Source organism: Bactrocera neohumeralis, chromosome 4, assembly GCF_024586455.1.
Source record: "Bactrocera neohumeralis isolate Rockhampton chromosome 4, APGP_CSIRO_Bneo_wtdbg2-racon-allhic-juicebox.fasta_v2, whole genome shotgun sequence".
In the NCBI taxonomy this organism is placed as follows: Eukaryota; Metazoa; Arthropoda; class Insecta; order Diptera; family Tephritidae; genus Bactrocera; species Bactrocera neohumeralis.
The window spans coordinates 43360799-43386741 of record NC_065921.1 but is presented as its reverse complement, the minus strand read 5'-3'; the positions used below and the strand labels follow the sequence as shown (position 1 = coordinate 43386741).

General features: G+C 35.9%; 1 protein-coding gene and 1 long non-coding RNA gene across 3 annotated transcripts in view; one reads left to right on the top strand and one right to left on the bottom strand.

Annotated features, from left to right (window-relative positions):
- Positions 1–2766: 2766 nt before the first annotated feature.
- LOC126757120 (uncharacterized) overlaps positions 2767–25943 on the top strand; it is a 54817-nt gene continuing 31640 nt past the window's right edge. The window contains exons 1-2 of the long non-coding RNA XR_007666691.1: positions 2767–3050; positions 3979–4115. This is a non-coding gene — a long non-coding RNA (uncharacterized LOC126757120). The remainder of the gene's footprint in view (positions 3051–3978; positions 4116–25943) is intronic.
- Positions 5978–12795, bottom strand: LOC126757094 (UDP-glucosyltransferase 2-like). 2 transcript variants are annotated; one of them, XM_050470709.1, is made up of 6 exons: positions 12597–12795; positions 10439–10704; positions 8392–8609; positions 8152–8304; positions 7451–8089; positions 5978–7393 (listed from the first exon to the last, which is right to left on the bottom strand). In XM_050470709.1, exons 2-6 carry the CDS (start codon positions 10700–10702, stop codon positions 7117–7119), a joined length of 1551 nt encoding a protein of 516 aa, XP_050326666.1. In that variant the 5' UTR covers positions 10703–10704; positions 12597–12795; the 3' UTR covers positions 5978–7116. The 2 variants fall into 2 exon arrangements, with proteins under 2 accessions (XP_050326666.1, XP_050326667.1); XM_050470710.1 differs by lacking the exon at positions 12597–12795 and adding an exon at positions 11971–12034.

The following is a 25943-nucleotide window of genomic DNA, read 5'->3' as shown; positions in this document are numbered from 1 at the left end:
ACACTCATTTGAAATGCGAATTGACCGGGCTAAATGCTATATCGAAGCACAAGGAAACTACTTTGAATAAAAAAATATAACTTTTGAAAAATATTAATTTTTTGTTGTTTTTTTAACAGTCCTGTTCCTTTTGCGACAGACCTTGTATATACTATACGTTTAAAAGATAGTTACGAAGTAAACAAAATGCAGAATACAATACTAAAAAGGAAATAAACGAAATTTTAAATGAAAAGAAAACATTGAACTTGCAAATGTATAATTGCTATAAGTGCGGGTAAGTGAAAAATACACAATCCAAAAATGTGTAAAAAGCTGATTAATTGCATTTTATTTATTTATTTATTTTATTTTTATTAATTTTTTTTTATTTTTTTTGTATTTATTTTTTTTTATTATGTTTTTTGTTTTGTTTAGAACGAAATTATTTATTTTTTATAATTATAAGGTGAAGTTGAACTTTGTGAATATTTTTTTAAATATTTTTAATTTTTTTAATATTACGTGTTTTGAAAATGACCATTTGTTTATGAATGTATTAGGGTTTTCGCAAGTCTCATAAAGTTATAAGTTATAACGATTCGAACACATAGCATTGAGAGTTGTAAATGTGTAAACTCATTTTTGTATGAAATCCAACAACAATTTTTTTATACAAGTGTAAAAATTTATAATTTTACGATTTTACGATGCTTTACGACGGGTTGTGAGTACCCCATATGTATTTTTGTAAGCATAATTTTATCTGCATAATTAATTAGCAAAAAATTATTAGGTGGTTAGATTGTGCAGAAGGGACCAGAGGTTAGTACATACTATATATACATACATACATCCATACACTAGTGGTAGAAATAATCGGGACTAACCCGTTGACTTATTTCAAAGGCCAAAAATTTTTTATCAAAATACATAGGTTTGAATTACTTGCGGCTGTGTAACGGTACTTTCTGTTTATTTCGTTTCCCGTCAATTATTTCTAGAATGTTGGCGTAATTGTTGAAATGAAATGATGATGAAGAAAGGGCAGAGAATGAGGGAAATACCCATTATCATGGACTACTTCAAAAACTCCAAACTAAAGAAAGAAAAGGCAAAATCTTAACCCGTTTCAACTAACTATTGGTTTGTTACGCCCAGAAAAATACATTTAAAACTTCTAATGTAATTGAATGTTGCGCTTTCAGGTGCTGAAGATCGGAACCGATTCTGAAATCGTTTGAATTGTCTACTGGACACTTTTGAGCTCTTATCCAGATGATGAAAAGCATAGTATGGGGACTATAATCGAATCACTGCTATACTTAACTGTAATAATTGTGTATTTTGGGTTAAACTAAAGTCTTTCAGAACACTAAACAATAACCTTTTCCTCTGATCCAGACAAGCTTATCTTGATTTCGTTCTGGCAAATTTAAGCGTTTCCTGTTTATTATATACATATAAATTTAATTTTTCTTATCATTCAATTTAATTTTCAAGTCGTTAAAAGTTTTAAATCGATTTTTATGAGCGTAAAGTACCAATATTCAGCAGAAAAGGGATAAAGTTTTGCTTTTTCTTCCTCTAGTTTAGGAAAATACAAAGAAAACAGTACAAAGCAATCAATAAAACTCAAAATCTTTTGATTTCATTCTGTGGGCGTTCGTAATTAATGAATTAAAAAAATAAACAAATATAAAAAATGATTTACGGAAAACGTGAACGTCAAAAATTAAGTATGTAATTGAATTTAAACAAAAAAGAAAAACAAATTATAGTAAAAATAAATTATTTACACAAGCTTTATATGTAAGCCACGCTGCAAAAAACAAAAATACAACCGAAGGTTTTAAATCCATAAATAAATAAAATTCTCGAAACTACAAAGGAAGATCGTTTCATTTGCAGGTCGCACAGAGACATCATTTTAGGTAATTAATAAATAATATTGAAACAATTAAATACTCCCAAATTACACGTTTAAATTTAATCCCAACATCGGTATTAAAAGATAAAATTTTAAAGTTTACTCTAATATTTTTTAATTAAAAATTTCGAAACCCTGCTTATAAGACCTAATTTAAATAAGCTTCATTAGATTTTTTCTAAAGAAATGGCCGGCGGTACAAAGGAGCCACAGCATTTTGCTTTGTTAGTAATACTAGTAATTAGTTTTTTAGTAATATCTATACATTATTTATGTTTGCTGATGTTGTTTAGGTAACTACTTATTAAATAGTTAAATCTTTTCACTTTAGATCACTGTCTACTTCCCTTAAATCATTTTACCATTGCACTGAGTGCAATCTTATAAATTCTCTGTAATTTTTCAAGTAATCACATCGGTGAAAAGTTAATATTTATCGTTTTATATAGGGCAAATGAACTTCTGTTAAGTACAGAAATAAAACGAAAATGATTTCAAAAATTCGAATTTGTTTGTTAAAAACAACTGGAGAAATTATTACACACAAGTGGTGAGTTCATAACAATGTTTGTGGTGAAATATATTACTTGAAATTAATTTAATTCATTTGTGCTTGTTTACATGCACATACTTGTATATATTTTAGCGAAATGTACATATTTAAATACTTTGTTTCGTGTCGACTTGACGTAAATCTTGCTTTAATTCTGTTGCCAAAATACCACAGCGTTTCAATGAACACAAATTAAATACGGCAACATGCTACACTCATTTCAAGATTTTCACCACTCTCTACTCTTACCAACGGCATTGCCAGCTGCTAGAGAATTGATTTTTGCAAACCATAGTACGCCGGCTGAAATCGAATTGGAAAGAATTGTTTTGCATAAAAATTGCGAGCGTCGTTGGTTGGTTGGTTAGTCGGGAATTTATCAAGTGGTTTTGTGAAGTTAATTGAAATTTGGTGGAAAACAAATAAAATTAACAATAAAACATTAAAGTTGAATTTTGTGTGCAGTTGGGCAAAGGAAAATCATATGTGTAACAGTGAGCACAGTACGTAGCATGAGCGCTAGGGCTGCAGGTTGCACATCGTCTAGGTTTTGTTGAAGGCACTACGGCAGAAGCAGAATGGCATAGTGTGCGTTAATTACAGTGTAACTTGCTTAATTTAACAATCTTTATTGTATAGAAGGTGAAACGCTTGGAAAGCGGTGCATGGAAATGGGCTTAGAGATTGTGTGATAATGCAAAAAAATTTCTTCCAGCGGTAACAATTCTTTAGTTTTTAAAAGTTAGCTGCCTTTTTGAGTAAAATGATAACTGACAAAATGTTTAATCGATCAAACCGTTATTATCAGCGTTGAAAAAGCTTTCGGCAAAATTTAAAGAAAAATCAATTAGGTGCTTCGTCGGCCATGAAGGCTCTTCGTGATGCACCGGTGTATGTGTTGTGGCTACTTGAAGTATTTTGCAGCTTTAAATACAGTATTTTATACACAAAAAACCTAATGAGATAGCTAAATAGTTTTTAGTTGTTAATATTTTAAAAATTTTAGAAAAGCTTGGAGTAAAGTAACAATAAGTTTTTTTGTAAATCGGCGGTGAAAAATCGATGTATTGCAATTTTCTTTTCACTTGTGCATTCGCATATGTTCGCTATCATTTTTTCCTGCATTGCAGCGCCAACAACAACGCCATGAAATAATAAAAACAAAGTGGCCAAGCAAAATCAGCTGTAAGCGCAGTGTTCAACTTATTAGAAAAGAGAGTAGAGGAAAAAAAAACGTTTGCATCAAAATAATAAACGGTTTATGAGCGCCGCTCGCAACGGTCAACATATAAAACAATAACAAAACGTATCTCACGTGAATCCGCGATGTTCATTTCGCCAAAATTAACATAAAAAATAAACGTTTAAATTTATTAAAAATTAAAATGCCATTTTGTGGATCTTTATTTTTAAATTAAATTTCCATAATATGTTTTAAAATTTTAATCCATGTTTTCTATTTAACGAGTTGTGCAATTGCATTGAGACGGTGTGAAATCTGTTTTTAATATTTTAGTTGTGGTTTCCAGCAGAATTAAACAATTCAATAAACAATAAGGAGCGTTTATGCTTCGTAATTTGTTTTTCAGCGTTCAATAATTATGTTTGTGCAATATTTATAGCAGTTGCGTTACAATACTTCTTCTTTTCCAGGTAAGTAGACACCAAGGGTGCATAGTTGCACATTTTGCAACAACTAAATAAATGTTATTTTATATAATTTATGCACAAATAATTTTATATTAATTCATATTTTCATATTGTATGTTTGAGATATTCTGCGTTTTGAGAGTATAAAACTTACAAATTTCTTTATGTGTATATATGTATGTATGTATAAGCCTTTCGGTTTAACATTCTCTTTTGAAATCATATAAACTGTATAGAGAAAAGAAACTCTCTTTCTTTGATATCATACTTTCGAATTGTTTTATGTCTCTCGGGCGCACTGAGCGGTCTCGTAAAATCAGCTGTTTAAGTTTTGTTGACATTTATTTGTTTACATCTACATCTTACCTACGTTGCCTCATATATTTTTTTAACTAAATTTTTGGTATTTCTTGAAAACTTAGATACCATAAGTTTATTACGAATTGAAATATCGAAAAATTAAGATTTTGAAATTTTTTGAGTTCTGACTCTTTTGTAATAAGTGTGCGATATATAACAGGAAAAATATTGTCGAGCTACAGATTGTTCTAAGTTTTGGATAGGAAATTATATATTCCACAGCACACACTAAACCAGGCGGTGGCAGTATGCTTATTTGACAATCTATACGTGAAAAAAGTGTACAGGGTTTTTCAATAAGAGTGATATGATTTCTTAAAAATAACAACTGTCGATTCTGGTCGAAGTAAATCCGCAAATTATTCATGAACAGCCATTACATACCCCTAAATTGACAGTTTGGACAGTTTGTTGTAGTTTTTGATCTGGTTGAATCATCGTACTACTACATACTACTACTACTACTAAAGGAAGTTGGTGGCAGCGTTGATGTCAATGGAAAACGGTATAGATCGATGAAAGCCAACTTGTTTTTGGCCGCAATTGGAAAAGTTAATCTTGACAACATCTGGTCCTAACAAAAAGAAGCTACGTGCCACACGGCACGTGCAACAACCGAATTATTATAGAAAAGTTTGGAGTTTCGATTATCGAAATCGTAACTTCAAATGGTCACCATGAAATTGTGATTTAATACCATTAGACTATTTCTGGTGGAATTATTTGAAGTCATTGGTGTTTAGCAATAAGCCAGTGTCTAGAAAAGCTTTAGAAGTCAGTATTGAACGTTCTATTCATGACCAAAAGTACTCGAACTTAATTATATCTATTTCCAAGCCACTTGACATCGTCTCGAGAAGACACGACATATTCAGGGGTGTTCTTAGATGTCAGAATTGCAAACCAATTCTGATTTTAATGGTGTCACAGAATCTGATTAGATTTTCGTCTTTTCCAACATACGCAAAACCAATATTCGAAGCAGCTGTTTACTAATGTGATTAAATTTGCAAATGAGAATATTTGGAAGCAATCTTATTAAAGTTTTTAATAAGTTCCGAATTAAAGGAAGATTTTAAGAGATAACATTTATCGAATGAATAAATACTTTTGGGTGTTAAATTACGTTTTGTTAAGCTAATATCTTTAAATATCTGGATTTTTTTTTTCCAAAAACTTGGTTTTCGTGACGCCCGAAACCGATACAAATTCTGTTTCGAATCTGTTTATAATATCTGAATTCATGACACCTTCTACATCCGGCATAACAAGCAGGTCTCAAAAGCTCGTCTTTTATGTTCGTGGGCTAACTGGCAAACAAAACTGCTTCTGTATTTGATTGAAAGAGCCTTTGAGATCAGTTTGGATGGCCTTTTTAATCAATTAATCTTCTCTTTGTGTAGTTTTTCGTTACTCGCTGTGCCTCGATTCTTTCATAATTCGATAGTTTGTAAAGGGTGATCAATTTTTAGGTTCCTGTTTTTTTTATAGAAAAACACAGAAACTTCAAATTTAATGGAGAATGTATATTACCATTCGAAAGAACATTCTTTGGCATTTATTTTTTGAAGATTATCTCTTTCAAATGTTGGTCTTAGATGGTCCATCCCTTGAATCCAATTTTCGATAATTTGTTCGAACATTTCGACTGGTAACTGGCACGCGTGATGTTTTATTCCAAGGCTGAATTGACCGTATAGACTTTAGACTTTACATAACCCCACAGGAATAATTCTAACGGTGTGATAGCTCACGATCTATGCGGACAATCCCGCTTCGATTCAGACCTAGGAGTAAAACATCACGCGTGTCATTCGCCAGTTACCTGCCGAAATGAAAATGGTACATATTTAGTTCATTAAAGTTCATTATAAATATAAAATATAATAAGTTAAAGTTAGAAATACGAAAAGACTTTTTAGACTATCCAATATTATAATCATTTCCGCATACGGCCGCCTCGTCTTTCATCGTTTTAAAATTGTGGCATTTATTGTTCAAAACTAATGGAATATACCTTTCAAAACTAGAATTATTTGTGAAAGTGTACTCTGTAACAACTTTTTAATACAATTTCTTTCTAATTACAGGTATGGATACTTCTACATACATATATACATACATCATTTAATTATATAGACTATAACTTTTAATAAAATAACAGTTAACAGGTAAATTATTATTTTTTTATAAAAAAGGGCCATACATATTTTTTGTTACTTCTCGAAGTTTTATAGCAACTCTCTATTTGAAAGTGACTCTTTATGTAAAAATAACGACATTTTTTTCTCAAATCAGGGATAATTTTTGTAGTGCTTTCGGTAAAAATAAATGATTTTTCGCGAATTTTTTTGTGAATAATTTTTATTTATTTACTTTTTTAATTTAACTATATTTAAACAAATTGGATTTTATGTTGATTTACTTATTAATTTTTAAATTTTTATCTCTTCTTTCACGCTCCTTTTGAACTAAATTACGCTAATTGTGATGGCTACATGAATTAATTGATTAAAATCAGTTATGAATTATAGCTACTAGTTAACTAATGTATTTGAGAGAACACATAAAGTGCTCAAATTAAAATTTCTTATCTAAATTTTATTGAACTAATTCTCTCCATCTGAAATCCTCACCTCATTGTTCAATTTGACTTTTGTTTAACGGCCTTTGGACGCCGCGACCACAGCCTAGTGCATATAAAGGTCCAGCTCACAACCGATATCAATAAAATGGCCACAAGGAATAGATAAATATCCCATGAGTGGTAAACGAAGCGTGATACATGCACGGCGTGAGCTTTAATGAGTGGCGCACCCTTGGTTTTGCCGACATATTCCACCCACCAGATGGCAGTCTCGAGTGCGCTCTGCGGACGATTTTTGTAGGAGGACGAAACCGCTTTGGCGTTATCCATATATCTGCAAAAAGAAAAATATAGAAAACAGCACCCTCTCTCTAGCACTCATTTCACTTACTCTTTCTTTAACACCTCTCTTATCGAGCTCAGAACTGTATTCTCAGTGATATCGTGATATTTCATCTCCACACCCATACCACGGTATTGTAACGCCGCTGAATTCAAAAACTGATCAGCAAACATGGGTGTGACCACTACTGGTACACCACAGTAAGCCGCCTCCGAAGTACCCATAAGACCGCCATGCGATAAGAACGCCTTTACATTCGGATGACAGAGTATATCACGTTGTGGCAACCACTTGCTAATATACAGATTATCCGGCTTGTCCTCCAGGGTGGTGTTTTCCCATTTCCAAATCACCCGTTGTTTGAGTTGCTTCACAGCACGTACGATAGCCTCACGTTTAGCGGGCGGCAAAGTGTCGGCGCGTAGCATAGAACCCCAACTAATGAAGACCACACCATGTTCGGCACCATCGATGAACTTTTGCAGCTCGGCATCGAGCGGCTTGGACTTCTGTATGTGCATGCCGCCGAGATCGAGAACGGACGGTGGCAACGGTTTGACACCGCTCAATGAGAAATGCTGATTGACGAATAACATTGATGTTTTCTTCGCCAATTCGCCAACCGAGGGGGTATTTGGTCCGAATTTTTCGCGTACCATGCCATCGATAGCGGGCGTGTTGAAATTACTGGTAATTCATTGCTTATTTATAAAAGTATTATTTCAACCCAGTTAATAGTTGATACTCACTCGTAAAGGAATCGCATGGCGTGATGGGTGAACCAGTTGGCAAGACGAGCGCCGAATGTCATGTCCTCGGATTCTCCCAAAAATAATGTTGGCATAACTGAGGTCACCATGGGCACGCCCACGCGTTCGTAATGCCAAGGCAACATAGCAGAACTACAAATTTAGGTTTTTCAAATAATCAATTATTATAAATTCAATTGGCGATCTTTTAGTTAAAATATAAAAAGAAACTTTGCTCACCTGACCATCCCTATAAATGGCGCATTGAGTTGATGCGCCACCGCTGCCATGCAATCGCTATTGAATTGCTCAATGATGACCACATCGTAATGTTGCCGCTCTCGCAATACCTGTGCCAAAGCTTCGGAATGCAACGTGGCATTGCAGTCGTTCTTCCCAAAGTGGTTAAGCATATAAAATTCCATGAAGCGATTGTAGAAGTGTTGCGCTTCGAAGTACTGAAACATAAAGAATCATATTAAAGCTAAACAACTGCAAACATAAGATGTGAGTACGTTGGTTTCATTTATAATTTCTCATTTTTTTTAGTCACAAAAACCCGAACTTCGGTATTCACCTTTATCGTGAGAGAAAAACATCTAGATTTTAAAAATTCTCCGCAAACACTCCTTCAAAAGCACACTCGAGACAGTATGAATGAGTTTTATAGAAGCCAATACCAAATTTGGGCAACGGACGTAGTTCCGCTCACCTTTGGGTGAAAACCTATATCTCAGGAACGAATTCAATTTTCTGCAACAATCGGTGTTACACTTAATCGACTGATTGTTCGTTTAGGACGTACATAAGTATGTATGTATATATGTCCAGGCCAAAAGAGTCCAGTTCTTCCCAATTTAAAGACCTCTCACGCTGATTATGTTATTCAATCGACTTTCTGAAATCAATTTAATAATTCCAATACTTGCTTATAAGTGGCAATGATCAATTTTGACTCGGACTAACTACGCTTAGTCTAATTTTTAATACACTTGTTATAACGGGTAATCCAAGGTGCCTTTTCCAATAGCCTTTTTTGACAGATCATGCGTGAGTCGTGTCAAGCTGTCATATTATTTTTGCTCAGTATTGTTTAGCATTTCATCATAGAAAGATTTACGCATGAACAACGTTTAAGAATCGCTCAACTTTATTACGAAAATTCACGTTCTGTAAAAAAATGTGTTTCGCGCGCTTCGCTCAACTTATGGTCAACATAATCGTACTATTCCAACACCATCAGCTTGAGACCCAGCATTCATTATTGGATAATATTCGACCGAATAGACCACGTCCAGCACGCAGTGAAGAAAATATAGCAACCGTAGCTGAGAGTGTACACGAAGACCGTGAAGAGTCGATTCGTCTCCGTTCGCAGTAACTCGGACTGACGTATGAAAGTGAAAGTGGTGTGGTTTGTGGGCCGGTGGAATCATCGGTCGATATTTCTTCAAAAATGATGCCGGTGAGAACGTAATTTTCAATGATACCCGACTATTTGATGTCTGAAATTGAAGCTCGTGATCTCGACGACATTTAGTTTCAACAAGATGGCGTCACTTCCCACATATCGCATCAATGGATTTATTGAGATAATACTTCGGTGAGTAGATAATTTCACGTTTTATGCCGGTCTATTGACCACCAAGATCGTGTGGTATCACAGGGCTAGACTTTTTCCTGTGGGGATATGTAAAGTCTGAAGTCTATGCGGACATCCCGCTTCAAAGCAGGCCTTGGAACCAGTTACCATTCGAAATGCTTGAGCTCGAATGCTTGGACTCAACGGATAGACCATCTGAGATGTAGCCGCGAGAGAGATAATCTTCAAAAAAAAATGTCAAAGAGTGGGAGGTCATCCCATCGGCGCTTTCAGCAAATTTTGGTTTTTTCGATTTCGGCTCGTTTTTCGAGTGATATTCGCTAGATTGTTGGACAGCTAAGTCTTAATATTCATATATCCAAGTATCGGAAGCTTTTTTGAATATGTTTGTAATGAAGCTTTTGATGAATATGCAGGGTTCTCAGCTGCGTTGTCAGGTCTCTCTTTTGCGACATCTACTCAACGAAGTTTGTTGGGCGGAGAAAGACTATAGTATAGCCATTAAAAGATCAGAAGCTACATACAAAAGAGAATCTCAAAAATAAACAAAACATATAAACAACATATGAAAACATTTATAACGAAAATTTTGCACTGTCATCGTTAGTAAGCAATTAAAGACTGTTTCTCGTGCGGGGAAGACTGGTTTCTCATTCATTCAAGTAAGCTTTCTCTTTGACTTACCTGCACGTCTACGGAATCCAACAAATCGCCTGTTAATGACAGATCTTTGTATCCTGGCGGTGGATTTTTATCGGGAAAATGGCTTAACACCGTAACATCATGACCCTTCTCGGCCAAGCCCCGCATAACGGGGTGGAAGAAGTGGAAGTGACTAATGCCTGGGTGTGGAAATAAACCTAGTATTTTGAGTGGGTAACTGGCTTGCACCAGTGTGCAACAAAGGCCAAGCAACAGCAACAAGTGGCCGGGCGAAGGTTCCGCCATCGCTATGGGAAGAATTAACGTAGAAAGAAAAATAGATTTTTTTATATTTAATGAAAGAAAAAAACGTATTAATTGAGTTATAAGGATAAATAAATAAAAAAAAAGTTTCAAGATTTTATATATAAAATTATTATACGTTTTAATATAAAAAGTGATTTAGGTTGCTTAAAAATATGATCAAATAAACTACATGTAGAAAAACTACATTAAAAAAAAAATAAATAAATTATAAACACTTGTAATTTAAATAAGAAAACTATAATATAAATAAAAAAATTATTTTAAAATTATGCATTTTGTTTAATTTAAAATTTTTTAATTTATAAAATAAAAAAACAGCAATTTTTGTAATAATTTTATTTAAAAATTCTATTTAAACAATTTGTTTTTTGGTTAAAATTTTTTTTGTCATAAAAATTGTTATTTTTGAATCAAAAAAAATATATATTAACAAAATACCTACTCTAATTAATGAGTTTCACAAATTTTTTTAAAAACGGGTTAAATGAAAATTTTTAAAATTATAAACAAATTTATTTAATAAATAAAACAAAAATTTGAATTTTTTTAAAATAAAATTTTAAAAACTGTAAAATATAATACATATTTATAAAATAATAAAAAAAATACATTTTGAATAATAATATTTTTTTTAATTCGTAAAATTTATTTTTATAGAATTTTAAAATTTATAAAATATAATATGTATTTATAAAATACTTTAAAATTATACATTTTGTAATCATATTTTTTTTTAATTCATAAAAAATTAATTTTATTAATAAATTTAACAAATTTTTTCAATATTTTTATTTTTTCTTTTAATTATAAAAATTATGATTTTTTAAATTAACAAAAAAAGTATTTAAAAATAGTTACTTAATAAATTTATGAACCATTTTTTAAAAATGGGTTAAATAAATAATTTTTAAAATTATAATAAAATATTTAAAAAATAGTGCAAAAATTTAACAAAATTTAAAAAATGTATAACCATTAAATTAAAAAATTCAGTAACTGGTATTTTATTTAAAAAAAAGAAATAAATTATTTTTATAATAAGTATTTAATTAAATACAAAGATTACTTCAAAAATATTTTCTGCCACTACAACAACAACAACTAACATGTAATATATCGTAATATTAAAAATTAATTTACAAAATTTTTAATTTACCAAAAACGCTTTATATTATAAATCAATAAATTCTGAAACATTTGAAATAATAAAAAAATATTTAGAAAATTTCCTTAAACCAAAAATTTACCTCATCTTCTTAATTACAAAGAGTGAAATGTGTTGAGTTGATGCGCAATTAAATAATAATTCAAAATCAAAAATATTGTGGAAAATACATGAGTTAATTACAATAAATGTTTTTTTTATTAGCTTTCATTCTAATTAAACACAAGTGATGACTTTTCATTTCGATTATATAAAAAAACAACAAATGTAAACAATGATGTAACGTTATTTATTTGATTACAAGTGATCAACAAACAGTGAAAGCAGAGATTAAGAGACGATCAACTCTCCTGTCGTTGGTTATGAGAGAGCAACTCACTCACCGGACTTTTATAGTCGACTGGGAGCGAGAGGTTTCTACGTTTCGCAATCGGAACGGCTGGACGGCCAGATTGAAATTCTACCAAAAATACATGTGAACAATGTCAAGAGCAAAATAGAAAGTACATACATAAGTATGTACATATGAATATACACTTTTAAAGATCAAATGGTTCCCTAGGAAGGTGAAGCAAAATCACTGCAGCGCCTACAAACAATCGCTACTTATTCGCATTTCGGCTTTGGCTGGCGAGTATATTATTTTACATTTACATCAAAATTGTATCTAAAGTTATTTTAATTGCATGCAGGCAATATTTCACTCACCAGTTCTCTTTAATGCAAATTAACACGGCCGATTATTTATATGTATATATTTATAAGTATAATTCTTGCGTCCACAGCAAACACACACGTTTTTCACAAATTAGAAATCAAATGATTTGTGGAAAAAAAATTAAAATGAGATCACGACTTAAAAAAATTGCTGCAACCCAAACGAACCGAATTGCTGCAGCTGTCTTCTCCGACTGACCAAGTCAAGACGGTGCCGGCAAACAATATTTGTAAGCGCACTCAAATATGCCTATAAACAATTTCCTACTAGCTGCGCTTACAAACACAATATATAGTATATATATACACACAAACAATATATACATACATATATATATTTACCCAGCAGTGAGAGTAACGAGTTGCTTAGTAGTTGTCGTCAATTTGTCAAAACAGGCATAGTTTTGAATTGAACTAATAATTGTTATAAGTGCTATAAGCTTTATATACATTGTGACAAAAAGCACCCGGAAATTGATGCAGTTTTATCAAAAACACAAGCCCACGAGTGGTACAAAGCCTTCAAAGACGGTCGAGAGATCGTTGAAGACATGCCTCGTTCTGGACGACCTTCGACGTCTTCAACTGATGAAAATATTAAATAAGCGAAATATATGCCTTAAAATTGTCGGGCAAGTGTTAGAAAAATAGCCAGAGAGTTCGACATATCTCGCGAGTCCGTTCAGACAGTTTTGGTGAATATTTTGGGTATGAAACGCGTTCTTGCTCGACTTGTTCCGATAATGCTGATTTTTTTTCCAAAAAAAAATACCGTAAACAGATCTCTTTGGACATGCTTGATCGTGCTAGCTCCGATCCCACTTTTGTGGAGAGCATTTGACATGCAAACAAGTCAACAATCATCAGAAAGGAGGAAAAAAAACTATCCGACACCAAAAAACTCACGCCAAATCCGCTCAAAAATCAAGATCATGTTCATAATTTTTTCGATATTCGTGGATTGGTACATCATGAATTTGCTCCGAAGGGACAGACGGTCAACAAGGAATTCTGTTTGACCGTATTGAGCCGTTTGCGTGAGAACATCCGTCCAAAAAAGAGGGAATTGTGGAAGAAGAATTCATGGATTTTACACGATGATAATGCACCGTCGCATCGAGCCACGATTGTGACCGAATTTAAAAGCCAAAACGCAATGAATACCATCGATCAACCACCGTATTCACCAGATTTGGCTCCGTGTCAATTTTTCTTATTCTTCAAACTGAAATTGGTGCTTCGTGGCACCAGATTTCAGTCGATCGGGGAGATAAAACGAAATTCACTGGAGGCCATCCCAAAAGGTGCTTATGAAAAGCGTTTCGAGGGCTGGAAAAATCGTTGGCATAAGTGTATTACATCTGGGGATTACTTTGAAGGCGTCAAAATAAATATTAATTAATAATTAAATTAATTTTGCTTTTTATTTAAATTTTTTTGGACATCTTTTTCTCAAAATATATATACAATTTCTCCAACAAAGTCTCTTAATTTTTTTATTAACAATTTTATTTTTAGTTAAAATGTGTCTCGGTAGCACTTCTTTCTTCTTTATTTGCCAATTCGTATTCGAATATTGGTGATCATATAACATTTAATAATATGTACAATATTAATAAGCTTAATATTAATATAATAATGTATTGTTTACATGTTAAATATATACTATATATTGTATATTGAAAGAAAAAAAAAATAAAAATATCACAGATTTTGAATTATCGCAGCATATTTCTCTCTATCTCTCGCCACATCTATAAGGTTGCCAATGTTCTGGATTCCTGCCCATTGTCGAATGTTTCGAAACCACGAAAGTTGTTTACGGCCAATACCCCGTTTTCCTTCGATTTTTCCTTGGATAATTATTTGTAGGAGCTTATGCTTAGAGTGCCTCATAATGTGTCCTAGGTAGGCTGCTTTTCTTTGTTTTATAGTCCTTAACAACTCTCTCTCGGTAGCACACGTGTTTTATATTTTTTTCTATAAAAAGGACTACTCTCTTCCTACATTACTTTGGGTTAGAAAAGTGGCTGGTGCAAGTTGGTCACGTATTCTAGCGTTTTTTGCGTTACTAGGCACACATGTGCCAGCTGACCAGTCGCTCACTGACTCTCACACATCCACAAATGCATATGTACCTACCTCTAGATATCATTTATACAGCGTAAGCTATTCGAGTTCATGCCAAGGGATCGGTAGCCGGTCATCGTACACTCTACGAAAATGATTAGTTGTTAAATAATATTCATTTGGTATAAAGCAAAAAATCGAAAATGAAAGATGAAAAATAAAATGTTTCTTATTTTTACCCAGTTTGTCGAGAGGCCAGTGGATTTGAGTGATTGGCTTATGCATATATTTTTCACAAAGATTTCTCTCATTACTTTTTACAAAGTAATTTTACAATTACCCAATCTAATACATATATTGGAAGCCATTCATTAATATTTCAAGCTTAAAATTAATTAAAAAGTCGTCACATTGGTGCCATAAAAATGAAATCGAAAGCAAGTTTTTGTATGAAAACTTGAACTTGTAAGGGCATCCATAGAAAATAATTATAACCAGTTTAGATTTTTTATTTTAAACGAGTACAAAAAAAAACGTTTAACTAAAATAAAATTTCCTGTGAATATTCAAAACCTCCAGTGACTATTCAGCTGTCGAAGATATGCTCCATTTTCTTTGTTGTTGGAAATCTATATTATTTTTTTCCACTGTGCAATACAACTTTTCGAGTCGTTTGTATTTTTTACCAACTGCGCTGAAAAAAAAAATTATATTGTTCGTGCTTTATATTCATGTTCGTAAAGTACAATACTCACTTAGTGCTTTTCCCGCTCGGCTCGCTATACTAATATTTTTCCTTGGCCGTATTATTTATCTGCCTATCCTACCTACCTACGTTTTGTATTCTGTTTATGGTCACCAGGACTCAGCATTTTTAAGTCGCACGTTGTTGATAAGGTAGGTAGAAATATGAACAGTGGCTCAATGCTTATTTCGGGCAGCTGCTAAATAAATTGTTTGAACCTTATAGAGAAAGAACTAACCATGGTACCAGAAAATTTTAAACCCGAAATTTTTTCTACCTATTTGTAAAATAATTAAGGTGGTGGAAATTGAGAGTGAAATGAGTAAAGGATACTTTGCCGAGACCGGGTGTCGTGTGCCGCGGGAACATGAGTTCAATGGTCGAGTAGCTAGCAAAAAGTCATCTAAAATTTACTCCTGATCATGTGACGAAGCCAAATTTATACCGGGAAGATGCCATTTTCGTCGATGAGAACAAATTCAAAATTTTTGGTTCGGATGGCATGAATTATGTGTGGCGCAACCCCAATACAGAGTTCAAAATATAAATTTGGAAGCAACTGTTAAGCAGGGTGGAGGAAGTCTCATGGTTTGGACTTGCACGGCTGTCTCTGGAGTTGGCAAATTAATTTTTGTTGACGGCACAACGGACAAGCATGCATATTTAAACATACTAAAACACAATTTGTTGCAAAGTGCCGAGCTTTGGATGTACGCGATCGTCGATCATGGCTGATTTGGAGCTGTCCACACCTCATGAATCCACCTCCACAATATGCTGACTTAAACGTCATTGAAAATTTGTGGGCAATTTTTGACTTGACGATAAGGAAGAGGCAGATTAGTAATCTGAACGAATTAAAAACTGTATATATTTGGAGGATGGAGTCATGTGTAGAAGTTCACGCAAGTGAGGAAAGTTCTCTGATCGCCATTCACTTGGGAGTGGCCAGAAACGATTCTTTTACACATGGCTCAAGCAGCTCACTACTTCCGGTCTTTGACCAAGTATCCTCTGGGTAGCCTAAGAACATCCGTTCGAAGGCGAGCTAAAGTGAGAAGGCGAAACATTCCCTACAAGGGTTGTGCGCTGGGTTTGGGACCCGCCACGTAAAAAACACCCCCAGTGAAGAGCTACAACCAGCCTCGGATGAGAGACCCCCCTTTTGATGACGACCATGGCAAACGAAATAAGGACTACGAATTGAGGGCATGCACCTGGAATGCCCGGTCCCTTAATTGGGAAGGTGCCGCTGCCCAGCTGGTTGATGTCCTCGTAAAGACAAAGGCTGACATCACCGCCGTCCAAGAAATGCGATGGACGGGACAAGGACAGAGACGAGTAGGTCCTTGTGACATTTACTACAGTGGCCATATAAAGGAGCGCAAGTTTGGTGTAGGATTCGTGGTGGGAGAGAGACTCCGTCGCCGAGTACTATCATTCACTGCGGTGAATGAACGTCTAGCCACAATCCGCATCAAAGCGAGGTTCTTCAACATATCGCTGATTTGCGCCCACGCCCCGACGGAAGAGAAGGACGATGTGACCAAAGATGCCTTCTATGAGCGCTTGGAGCGCGCTTATGAGAGCTGCCCCCGCCACGATGTCAAAATCGTGCTTGGCGACTTTAACGCCAGGGTGGGCAAAGAAGGTATATTTGGCACTACGGTCGGTAAATTCAGCCTCCACGACGAAACATCCCCAAATGGGTTGAGGCTGATTGACTTCGCCGGGGCCCGAAATATGGTTATCTGTAGTACTAGATTCCAGCATAAGAAGATTCATCAAGCTACCTGGCTGTCTCCGGATCGAAAAACTACCAACCAGATCGATCATGTTGTGATAGACGGAAGACACGTCTCCAGTGTTTTAGATGTGCGTGCGCTCCGAGGTCCTAACATCGACTCGGACCACTATCTTGTTGCAGCTAAGATTCGCACCCGCCTCTGTGCAGCAAAAACGCGCGCCACCAAACACAAGGAAGGTTCGACGTCGAGAAGCTGCAATCACAACAGACAGCCGAACGATTTTCTACTCGGCTTGCACTCCTGCTCTCTGAGAGCACTCGTCAACAACTCGGTATAAGGGAACTGTGGGACGGCATTTCAAACTCCTTACGTACAGCTGCAACCGAAACCATTGGTTTTCGGAAAGTGCAAAAGAACAGCTGGTACGACGAGGAGTGCCGTGTCGCAGCGGAGAGAAAACAGGCTGCCTACCTCGCAACGTTACGATCGACCACTACACGTGCGGGATGGAATAGATACCGAGAGTTGAAGAGGGAAGCGAGACGCATTTGTAGACAGAAGAAGAAAGAGGCTGAAATGCGTGAGTACGAAGAGCTTGATAAGCTGGCCGACAGGGGTAATGCTCGAAAATTCTACGAAAAATGCGGCGGCTTACGGAAGGTTTCAAGACCGGAGCGTATTCCTGTAGAACCCCCAAAGGTGATCTAGTCACTGATGCCCAGAGCATACTTAAATTATGGAGGGAACACTTCTCCAGCCTGCTGAATAGCAGTGAACGCACAACACCAGGAGAAGGAGAACCCGATTCTCCAATCGATGACGATGGAGCAGACGTTCCATTACCCGACCATGAAGAAGTTCGAATAGCAATTGCCCGCCTGAAGAACAACAAAGCGGCAGGGGCCGACGGATTGCCGGCCGAGCTATTCAAACACGGCGGCGAAGAACTGATAAGGTGCATGCATCAGCTTCTTTGTAAAATATGGTCGGACGAAAGCATGCCCAACGATTGGAATTTAAGTGTGCTATGCCCAATCCATAAAAAAGGAGACCCCACAATCTGCGCCAACTACCGTGGGATTAGCCTCCTCAACATCGCATATAAGGTTCTATCGAGCGTATTGTGTGAAAGATTAAAGCCCACCGTCAACAAACTGATTGGACCTTATCAGTGTGGCTTCAGACCTGAAAATCAACAACCGACCAGATATTCACCATGCGCCAAATCTTGGAAAAGACCCGTGAAAGGAGAATCGACACACACCACCTCTTCGTCGATTTCAAAGCTGCTTTCGACAGCACGAAAAGGAGCTGCCTTTATGCCGCGATGTCTGAATTTGGTATCCCCGCAAAACTAATACGGCTGTGTAAACTGACGTTGAGTAACACCAAAAGCTCCGTCAGGATCGGGAAGGACCTCTCCGAGCCGTTCGATACCAAACGAGGTTTCAGACAAGGCGATTCCCTATCGTGCGACTTTTTCAACCTGCTTTTGGAGAAAATAGTTCGAGCCGCAGAACTAAATAGAGAAGGTACCATCTTCTATAAGAGTGTACAGCTGTTGGCGTATGCCGATGATATTGATATCATCGGCCTCAACACCCGCGCCGTTAGTTCTGCTTTCTCTAGGCTGGACACAGAAAATGGGTCTGGTAGTGAGCGAGGGCAAAACGAAATATCTCCTGTCATCAAACAAACAGTCGTCGCACTCGCGACTTGGCTCTCACGTCACTGTTGACAGTCATAACTTTGAAGTTGTAGATAATTTCGTCTATTTAGGAACCAGCATTAACACCACTAATAATGTCAGCCTGGAAATCCAACGCAGGATTGCTCTTGCCAACAGGTGCTACTTCGGACTGAGTAGGCAATTGAAAAGTAAAGTCCTCTCTCGACGAATAAAAGCTAAACTCTATAAGTCGCTCATAATTCCCGTCCTGCTATATGGTGCAGAGGCTTGGGTGATGACAGCAACCGATGAGTCGACGTTACGAGTTTTCGAGAGAAAAATTCTGCGAAAGATTTATGGTCCTTTGCGCATTGGCCACGGCGAATATCGCATCCGATGGAACGAAGAGGAAGACCTCCACTCCGTTGGAAGGACCAAGTGGAGAAGGACCTGGCTTCGCTTGGAATATCCAATTGGCGCCACGCAGCGAAAAGAAGAAACAACTGGCGCGCTGTTGTTAACTCGGCTATAATCGCGTAAGCGGTGTCTACGCCAATTAAGAAGAAAAAGAAGAAGAAAACTGTATGTAGGAGGACCTTCCCGTTACAAGTAAAAACTGAAGTTTGGAGAGGCTTTCTTGGAGGTGTCTAGGAACCTATTTTTCCGAGTACCAAACGAAAAAAAAAAAAAATTTTTTTTGAATGACTCTAATGTATACCTATACTTCAGATTATCAAATTTTAGACTACATACTACTGTAGGCAAAAAGTAGTAAGACTTTTTATTTAAAATGTCACGCGAGAACCCATTCGTCGAAATATTTTCTTTATAAGTTGATATGGCTGTCAGTGATATCTGTGCCAAATGTCATACAACATCATAATCATTAGAGTTTAGGCTTGTCTTTCTGAGTGCATTCGGCGATTTTTACGATGAGTGAAATTTTTCAACAAAAAAGATTCATTAAATTTTGTGTTGTCAAATTTCCGGTGTTGAAATGTTCAGAATATTGAAAAAGGCCTTCGGTGATTATTGTTTGTCGCGATCAAGTGTTTTGGATAGGTACAAATTAGTCAAAGAAGGTCAGAGATCTTACTGGCAACGTTGGAATATCGAAAGGATCAGAGAAAACGAATTTGGAAGATCATTTGGGCCCGAGAAAAGTGAAAGCACGATTGGTTTCAAAATCGCCCAATTTTTCAAAAAAAAAAAAAACAGCGTCGCGTTAAAGTCTGTGAAACAATGTCTTCCGACTACCAGAATGTCACGAAATGTTTTATTACTGGCGTTGAGTTTGGATCTATGCTTACGACCCGAAAACAGACGGTCAATGGGGCGAATATCGTGGAAAAGGTGAGTCAAAGGTGAAAAAACCCGTCAAACCAGGTCAAAAATCAAGGTTATGTTAAATGATTTACTTCGATTATGAAAGAGTGGTGCACTCCGAGTTCGACGGATAATGCTACATTCACACATACTTTTAAAAGGGTTAGAGGTATTTAATATTATGCAAAAATATATGTATCAATATGAAAAAAAAAAATAAACTTTACATAAATAAATAAAAAGTAATAAATCTTAAGAGAAAAACTTACGCAAACGACGCGATGACTTTATTAAAAAAATAATAAAAAGTTCAAGAGCTTAGAAGTGCAGTGAGTGTGAAAAACCTGTGTAGGATTGTGTAGGATTCTAAACAAACCACCAACAACAAGAAAAATGTTATTTTATGAGGAAGAAAGGAAAGCAGAAATCACACACCAATGACCGAAACGAATTGGTTAAGAACAAAGAAGCAGGACAAAGGAACTCGCATAGAATTTCAAATAATCTTCTGGGCACACACTTTACTACTTATGAGCACATATGTACATACATACAAAGTTTTTATGTTATTATAAATACAGACAGAAATAAAAATGAAATTCATAAGAACAAACCTCTAGCAAAGTGAACCGAAATCGAAGGCACAAAATTTGAAGCAAAAGCATTTACATATATGTACGTACATACATTGTATGAATACTGCAATTTTTAGTCATTCCTCTCACAAGATCCATATTTTCTGAAAATAGTATCTAGTTCTGCACTATGTTGCCTCCAAAACTAACAGTTAGCGAAGCATTTATTCCAATTTCAGATAACCTCATACTTATATACGGAGCAACAGCCAGATGAAACTTAAAAGGCAGAGTATTTTGTTAGAAACAGCAAAAAATAAGAAAAAAAATTTAAAAGCGTGCTGTGTGAAAGATAAAAATCCACCGTCAACAAACTGAATGAACCATATCAGTGTGGCTTTAGGCCTGGAAAATCAACAACTGACCAGATATTCACCATGCGCCAAATCTTGGAAAAGACCCGTGAAAGGAGAATCGACACACACCACCTCTTCGTCGATTTCAAAGCTGCTTTCGACAGCACGAAAAGGAGCTGCCTTTATGCCGCGATGTCTGAATTTGGTATCCCCGCAAAACTAATACGGCTGTGTAAACTGACGTTGAGTAACACCAAAAGCTCCGTCAGGATCGGGAAGGACCTCTCCGAGCCGTTCGATACCAAACGAGGTTTCAGACAAGGCGATTCCCTATCGTGCGACTTTTTCAACCTGCTTTTGGAGAAAATAGTTCGAGCCGCAGAACTAAATAGAGAAGGTACCATCTTCTATAAGAGTGTACAGCTGTTGGCTGCGCGTTAGTTCTGCTTTCTCCAGGCTGGACAAGGAAGCACAGAAAATGGGTCTGGCAGTGAACGAGGGCAAGACGAAATATCTCCTGTCATCAAACAAACAGTCGTCGCATTCGCGACTTGGCACTCACGTCACTGTTGACAGTCATAACTTTGAAGTCGTAGATAATTTCGTCTATCTTGGAACCAGCGTAAACACCACCAACAATGTCAGCCTAGAAATCCAACGCAGGATAACTCTTGCCAACAGGTGCTACTTCGGACTGAGTAGGCAATTGAGAAGCAAAGTCCTCTCTCGACAAACAAAAACCAAACTCTATAAGTCACTCATAATTCCCGTCCTGCTATATGGTGCAGAGTCTTGGACGATGTCAACAACGGATGAGTCGACGTTGCGAGTTTTCGAGAGAAAAGTTCTGCGAAAGATTTATGGTCCTTTGCGCGTTAGCCACGGTGAATACCGCATTCGATGGAACGATGAGCTGTACGAGATATACGACGACATCGACATAGTTCAGCGAATTAAAAGACAGCGGCTACGCTGGCTAGGTCATGTTGTCCGGATGGACGAAAACACTCCAGCTCTGAAAATATTCGACGCAGTACCCGCCGGGGGAAGCAGAGGAAGAGGAAGACCTCCACTCCGTTGGAAGGACCAAGTGGAGAAGGACCTGGCTTCGCTTGGAATATCCAATTGGCGCCACGTAGCGAGAAGAAGAAACGACTGGCGCGCTGTTGTTAACTCGGCTATAATCGCTTAAGCGGTTTCTACGCCAATTAAGAAGAAGATATATAAAAATTGAAATCCATTAGGAAAAGAGAGATTAAATAACAAAACTGGAAAGTAAAATCATTTATGGACGATCTTTGATAGGGAAGGGGCGTGGTTGAATTTTGAAGTCAAAAATGGTTTATCGCGTTTTTCATCGAAATTATGAGTTCAGTAGAAAATAATTATATGGCAAATTTGTTGGAAACGAGAAGATTTATACTTCTGTATTCACAACTTTTTCACAGACGTGGCTTATTCGGTCAAATATTGTCCAATAATGAATGCTGGGTCACGAAATGTGTGATGGTATTGCGGATAGTACGTTTAGTAGGCCGATTATGTTGACCATAAGTTCAAAAAACGTTGTTCAGGTATAAGCCTTTCCACGATGAAATGCCAAACAATCCGGAACAAAAATAACGTATGTATGTATGTTTAGGAACGCTTTCCTGTTGAAAGATCCAATTTCCTACTATCCCAATATCCTAAATTTGCAATGCTAGGAGCAACGTTATTTGTCAAAATACTTAAATAATTAAATTCGTTCATCGGCAATGAAAACCAAATTCACATAGCCCAGGACCGACCAAATCCACGATACACTTATAATCAAAGGCTATTATTTTGGATAGTGAAATACTATTAGTGGGTTTTTTTCTATCCAAATATTTCGAACTAAGTTTCATCTGTATACAAAATGTTTTTTTCAGAAGTTGGAAGCCTCTTTGATGTACTTTTTTGTGAAGTCCAAGCGTACTCATACATGTAGACCGTTTCTATGAAAATTCCCCCCAATTTTACTGGCTTATATGGGTTTACCCGATGTCTCCGCTTAATCTTTAAATATGTGAATCTCACAGCTCTTGAAACTGGATTTGCTTCTACTTGTCGTACTATTTATCGCGCTTCAGTGTCAGCGAGGCGCATGTGTTGGCCCGGCCGCGGCAAAATTTCAACAGTCTGATGTTAACCAGATTTATCTCTATTTATTTTTATTGTGCAATAATGTCTTTCAACTATTTCCCCGATTTCTTGCCAGTATTTACCTTTGTTATGCAAATCTAATATGGTCGCGTTTAAGTGGTTGTTTGCTTACCCATTGCAATATTTCATTTCCAAATATATGTTTATCTTCTTACCTCTGTAATGCTTGAAGTATCTAACAGCCATTTAACTCCAATTTTCTTATACTCTTGTGGCTACAGAGTATAATATTTTTGTTCACCTAACGATTGTATGTATCACATAAAACTAATGGAGATATATATATATATATAGATGTATTACATGTATATATGTAAATGATCAGAATGACGAGACCCCTCCCTCCGTCCGTCTGTCTGTGCAAGCTGTAAGAATTAAGATATTGTAATGAAATCTGGTAAAGCTAGGCCTATTTTGACATTCCCATGATACGATACGAAAATGAGTTGCAACCATGCCTATTTCCCATATAATCTAACTTTAAATTCCATATGATTTTTTCACTTTTCTTTTACACTTCAAAATTATATGAATATGTATATCGGAATAAAACTTTGCACGAATATCGACCTAATAGCATGTCCGTTTCATTTTCAAAATCAGAACACAACTATTCAGTCATCAGTTGTTACGGAGAATAACGGTCAATGTGTAAGAAATATTTTTGAAATTCGAAGAGAGTATTTTCTGTTAGTAGTTTGTCCGTAGGGTCAGCTTAGCCCTTCATTTCTTGTTTATTTTGGTTTTTTACTCTTAATGGTTATATTAAGTTTGTTATGAAGTTTATAAAACCTAGAAGGAAACGTCGCGACGTGGTGAGCCATTTAGTCAATTCCATCTCTCTGTATATAGGAGATAATTTGCACACGCCCTTTTATCCTCAAGAAGCTGTTCATATGTCGGAACCGCCGATATCAAACCACTGTAGCATATTGCTGTCACACAAACAGACCGATCAAACTTAAGGCTCTGTATGGAAAATTTTTGAATTTGATAATGTATCTTCACGAAATTCGACATAGATTGTTATCCAAAGCATCGCTGCAATCTCCGAAGATCGGACCACTATAGCATATACAATCTGCCATACAAATTGAACCATCAAAATCAAATTCTTGTATAAAAACCTAAACTTATGCTTTTTTAAACAAGTACTAAACGAACGCTCAACTAAAATAAAGTTTACTGAGAATATTGAAGGACCTCAGTGATAATTCTGTTATCGAACATATGCTTCATTTTCCTTGTTGTTGACTTTTGTAGAGATATTGTTTCTAAATTTTATATGTTTAATTTGCTTCATCTTGCAATATTACTCTTCAAGTCGTTTATTACACTCTCGCAACAAAGTTGCTAAGGAGAGTATTATAGTTTTGTTCACATAACGGTTGTTTGTAAATCCTAAAACTAAAAGAGTCAGATATAGGGTTATATATACAAAAGTGATCAGGGTGACGAGTAGAGTTGAAATCCGGATGTCTGTCTGTCCGTCCGTCCGTCCGTGGAAGCTGTAACTTGAGTAAAAATTGAGATATCATTATGAAACTTCGTACACGTATTTCTTGGCTCCATAAGAAGGTTAAGTTCGAAGTTGGGCAAAATCGGCCCACTGCCACGCCCACAAAATGGCGAAAACCGAAACCCTATAAAGTGTCATAACTAAGCCATAAATAAAGATATTAAAGTGAAATTTGGCACAAAGGATCGCATTAAAGAGGGGCATATTTGGACGTAATTTTTTTGGAAAAGTGGGGGTGGCCCCGCCCCCTACTAAGTTTTTTGTACATGTGCATATCTCGGAAACTACTATAGCTATGTCAACCAAACTCTACAGAGTCGTTTTCTTCAGGCATTTCCATATACAGTTCAAAAATGGAAGAAATCGGATAATAACCACGCCCACCTCCCATACAAAGGTTATGTTGAAAATCACTAAAAGTGCGTTAACGGACTAACAAAAAACGTCAAAAACACTAAATTTTGCGGAAGAATTTGCAGAAGGAAGCTGCACCCAAGCGTTTTTTAAAAATTGAAAGTGGGCGTGGCCTCGCCCACTTATGGACCAAAAACCATATCTCAGGAACTACTCCACCGATTTCAATGAAATTCGGTATATAATATTTTCTTAACACCCTGATGACATGTACAAAATATAGGTGAAATCGGTTCACAACCACGCCTTCTTCCAATAGAACAATATTTTGAATTCCATCTGATGCCTTTTCTGTATAATACGAGTACATACATTAGGAACCAATGATGATAGCGGAATAAAACTTTACAAAAATACGGTATTTGAAAAATATGTAAATGACGTATACATAAATCTCGATTATCACTTTATCATGCGAGAGTATAAAATGTTCGGTGACACCCGAACTTAGCTCTTCCTTACTTGTTTTTATTTGCAACCAATATATCTCCATTTTCAGAAAATTCATCTTCACTAATTTCTGACAACTCTTCGCCAATATTATTTATATCTTCTAAGAACTTGTACTGTCTTGTTTGCTTCGACATTTTTCTGGGTAAAAAATGATCTGTATTACTATAGCTATCGAAATAAAATATAAGCTAGGTACTTACAAATACTTTAAATTTTTGCCACTTTTACTTACACTAAAAATCTATTTTCAATCTAAAATTTGATATTTTCTTGAAA

Bases quoted from the DNA above. Each gene is read 5' to 3' on its own strand.
- LOC126757094 (XM_050470709.1), bottom strand. From the start codon at position 10,702: ATGGCGGAACCTTCGCCCGGCCACTTGTTGCTGTTGCTTGGCCTTTGT. The intron at 8,305-8,391 runs GTGAGCAAAGTT...CTAAATTTGTAG, and splicing joins CCATTTATAGGGATGGTCAG to TTCTGCTATGTTGCCTTGGC. The intron at 8,090-8,151 runs GTGAGTATCAAC...ATGAATTACCAG, and splicing joins GCCATGCGATTCCTTTACGA to TAATTTCAACACGCCCGCTA.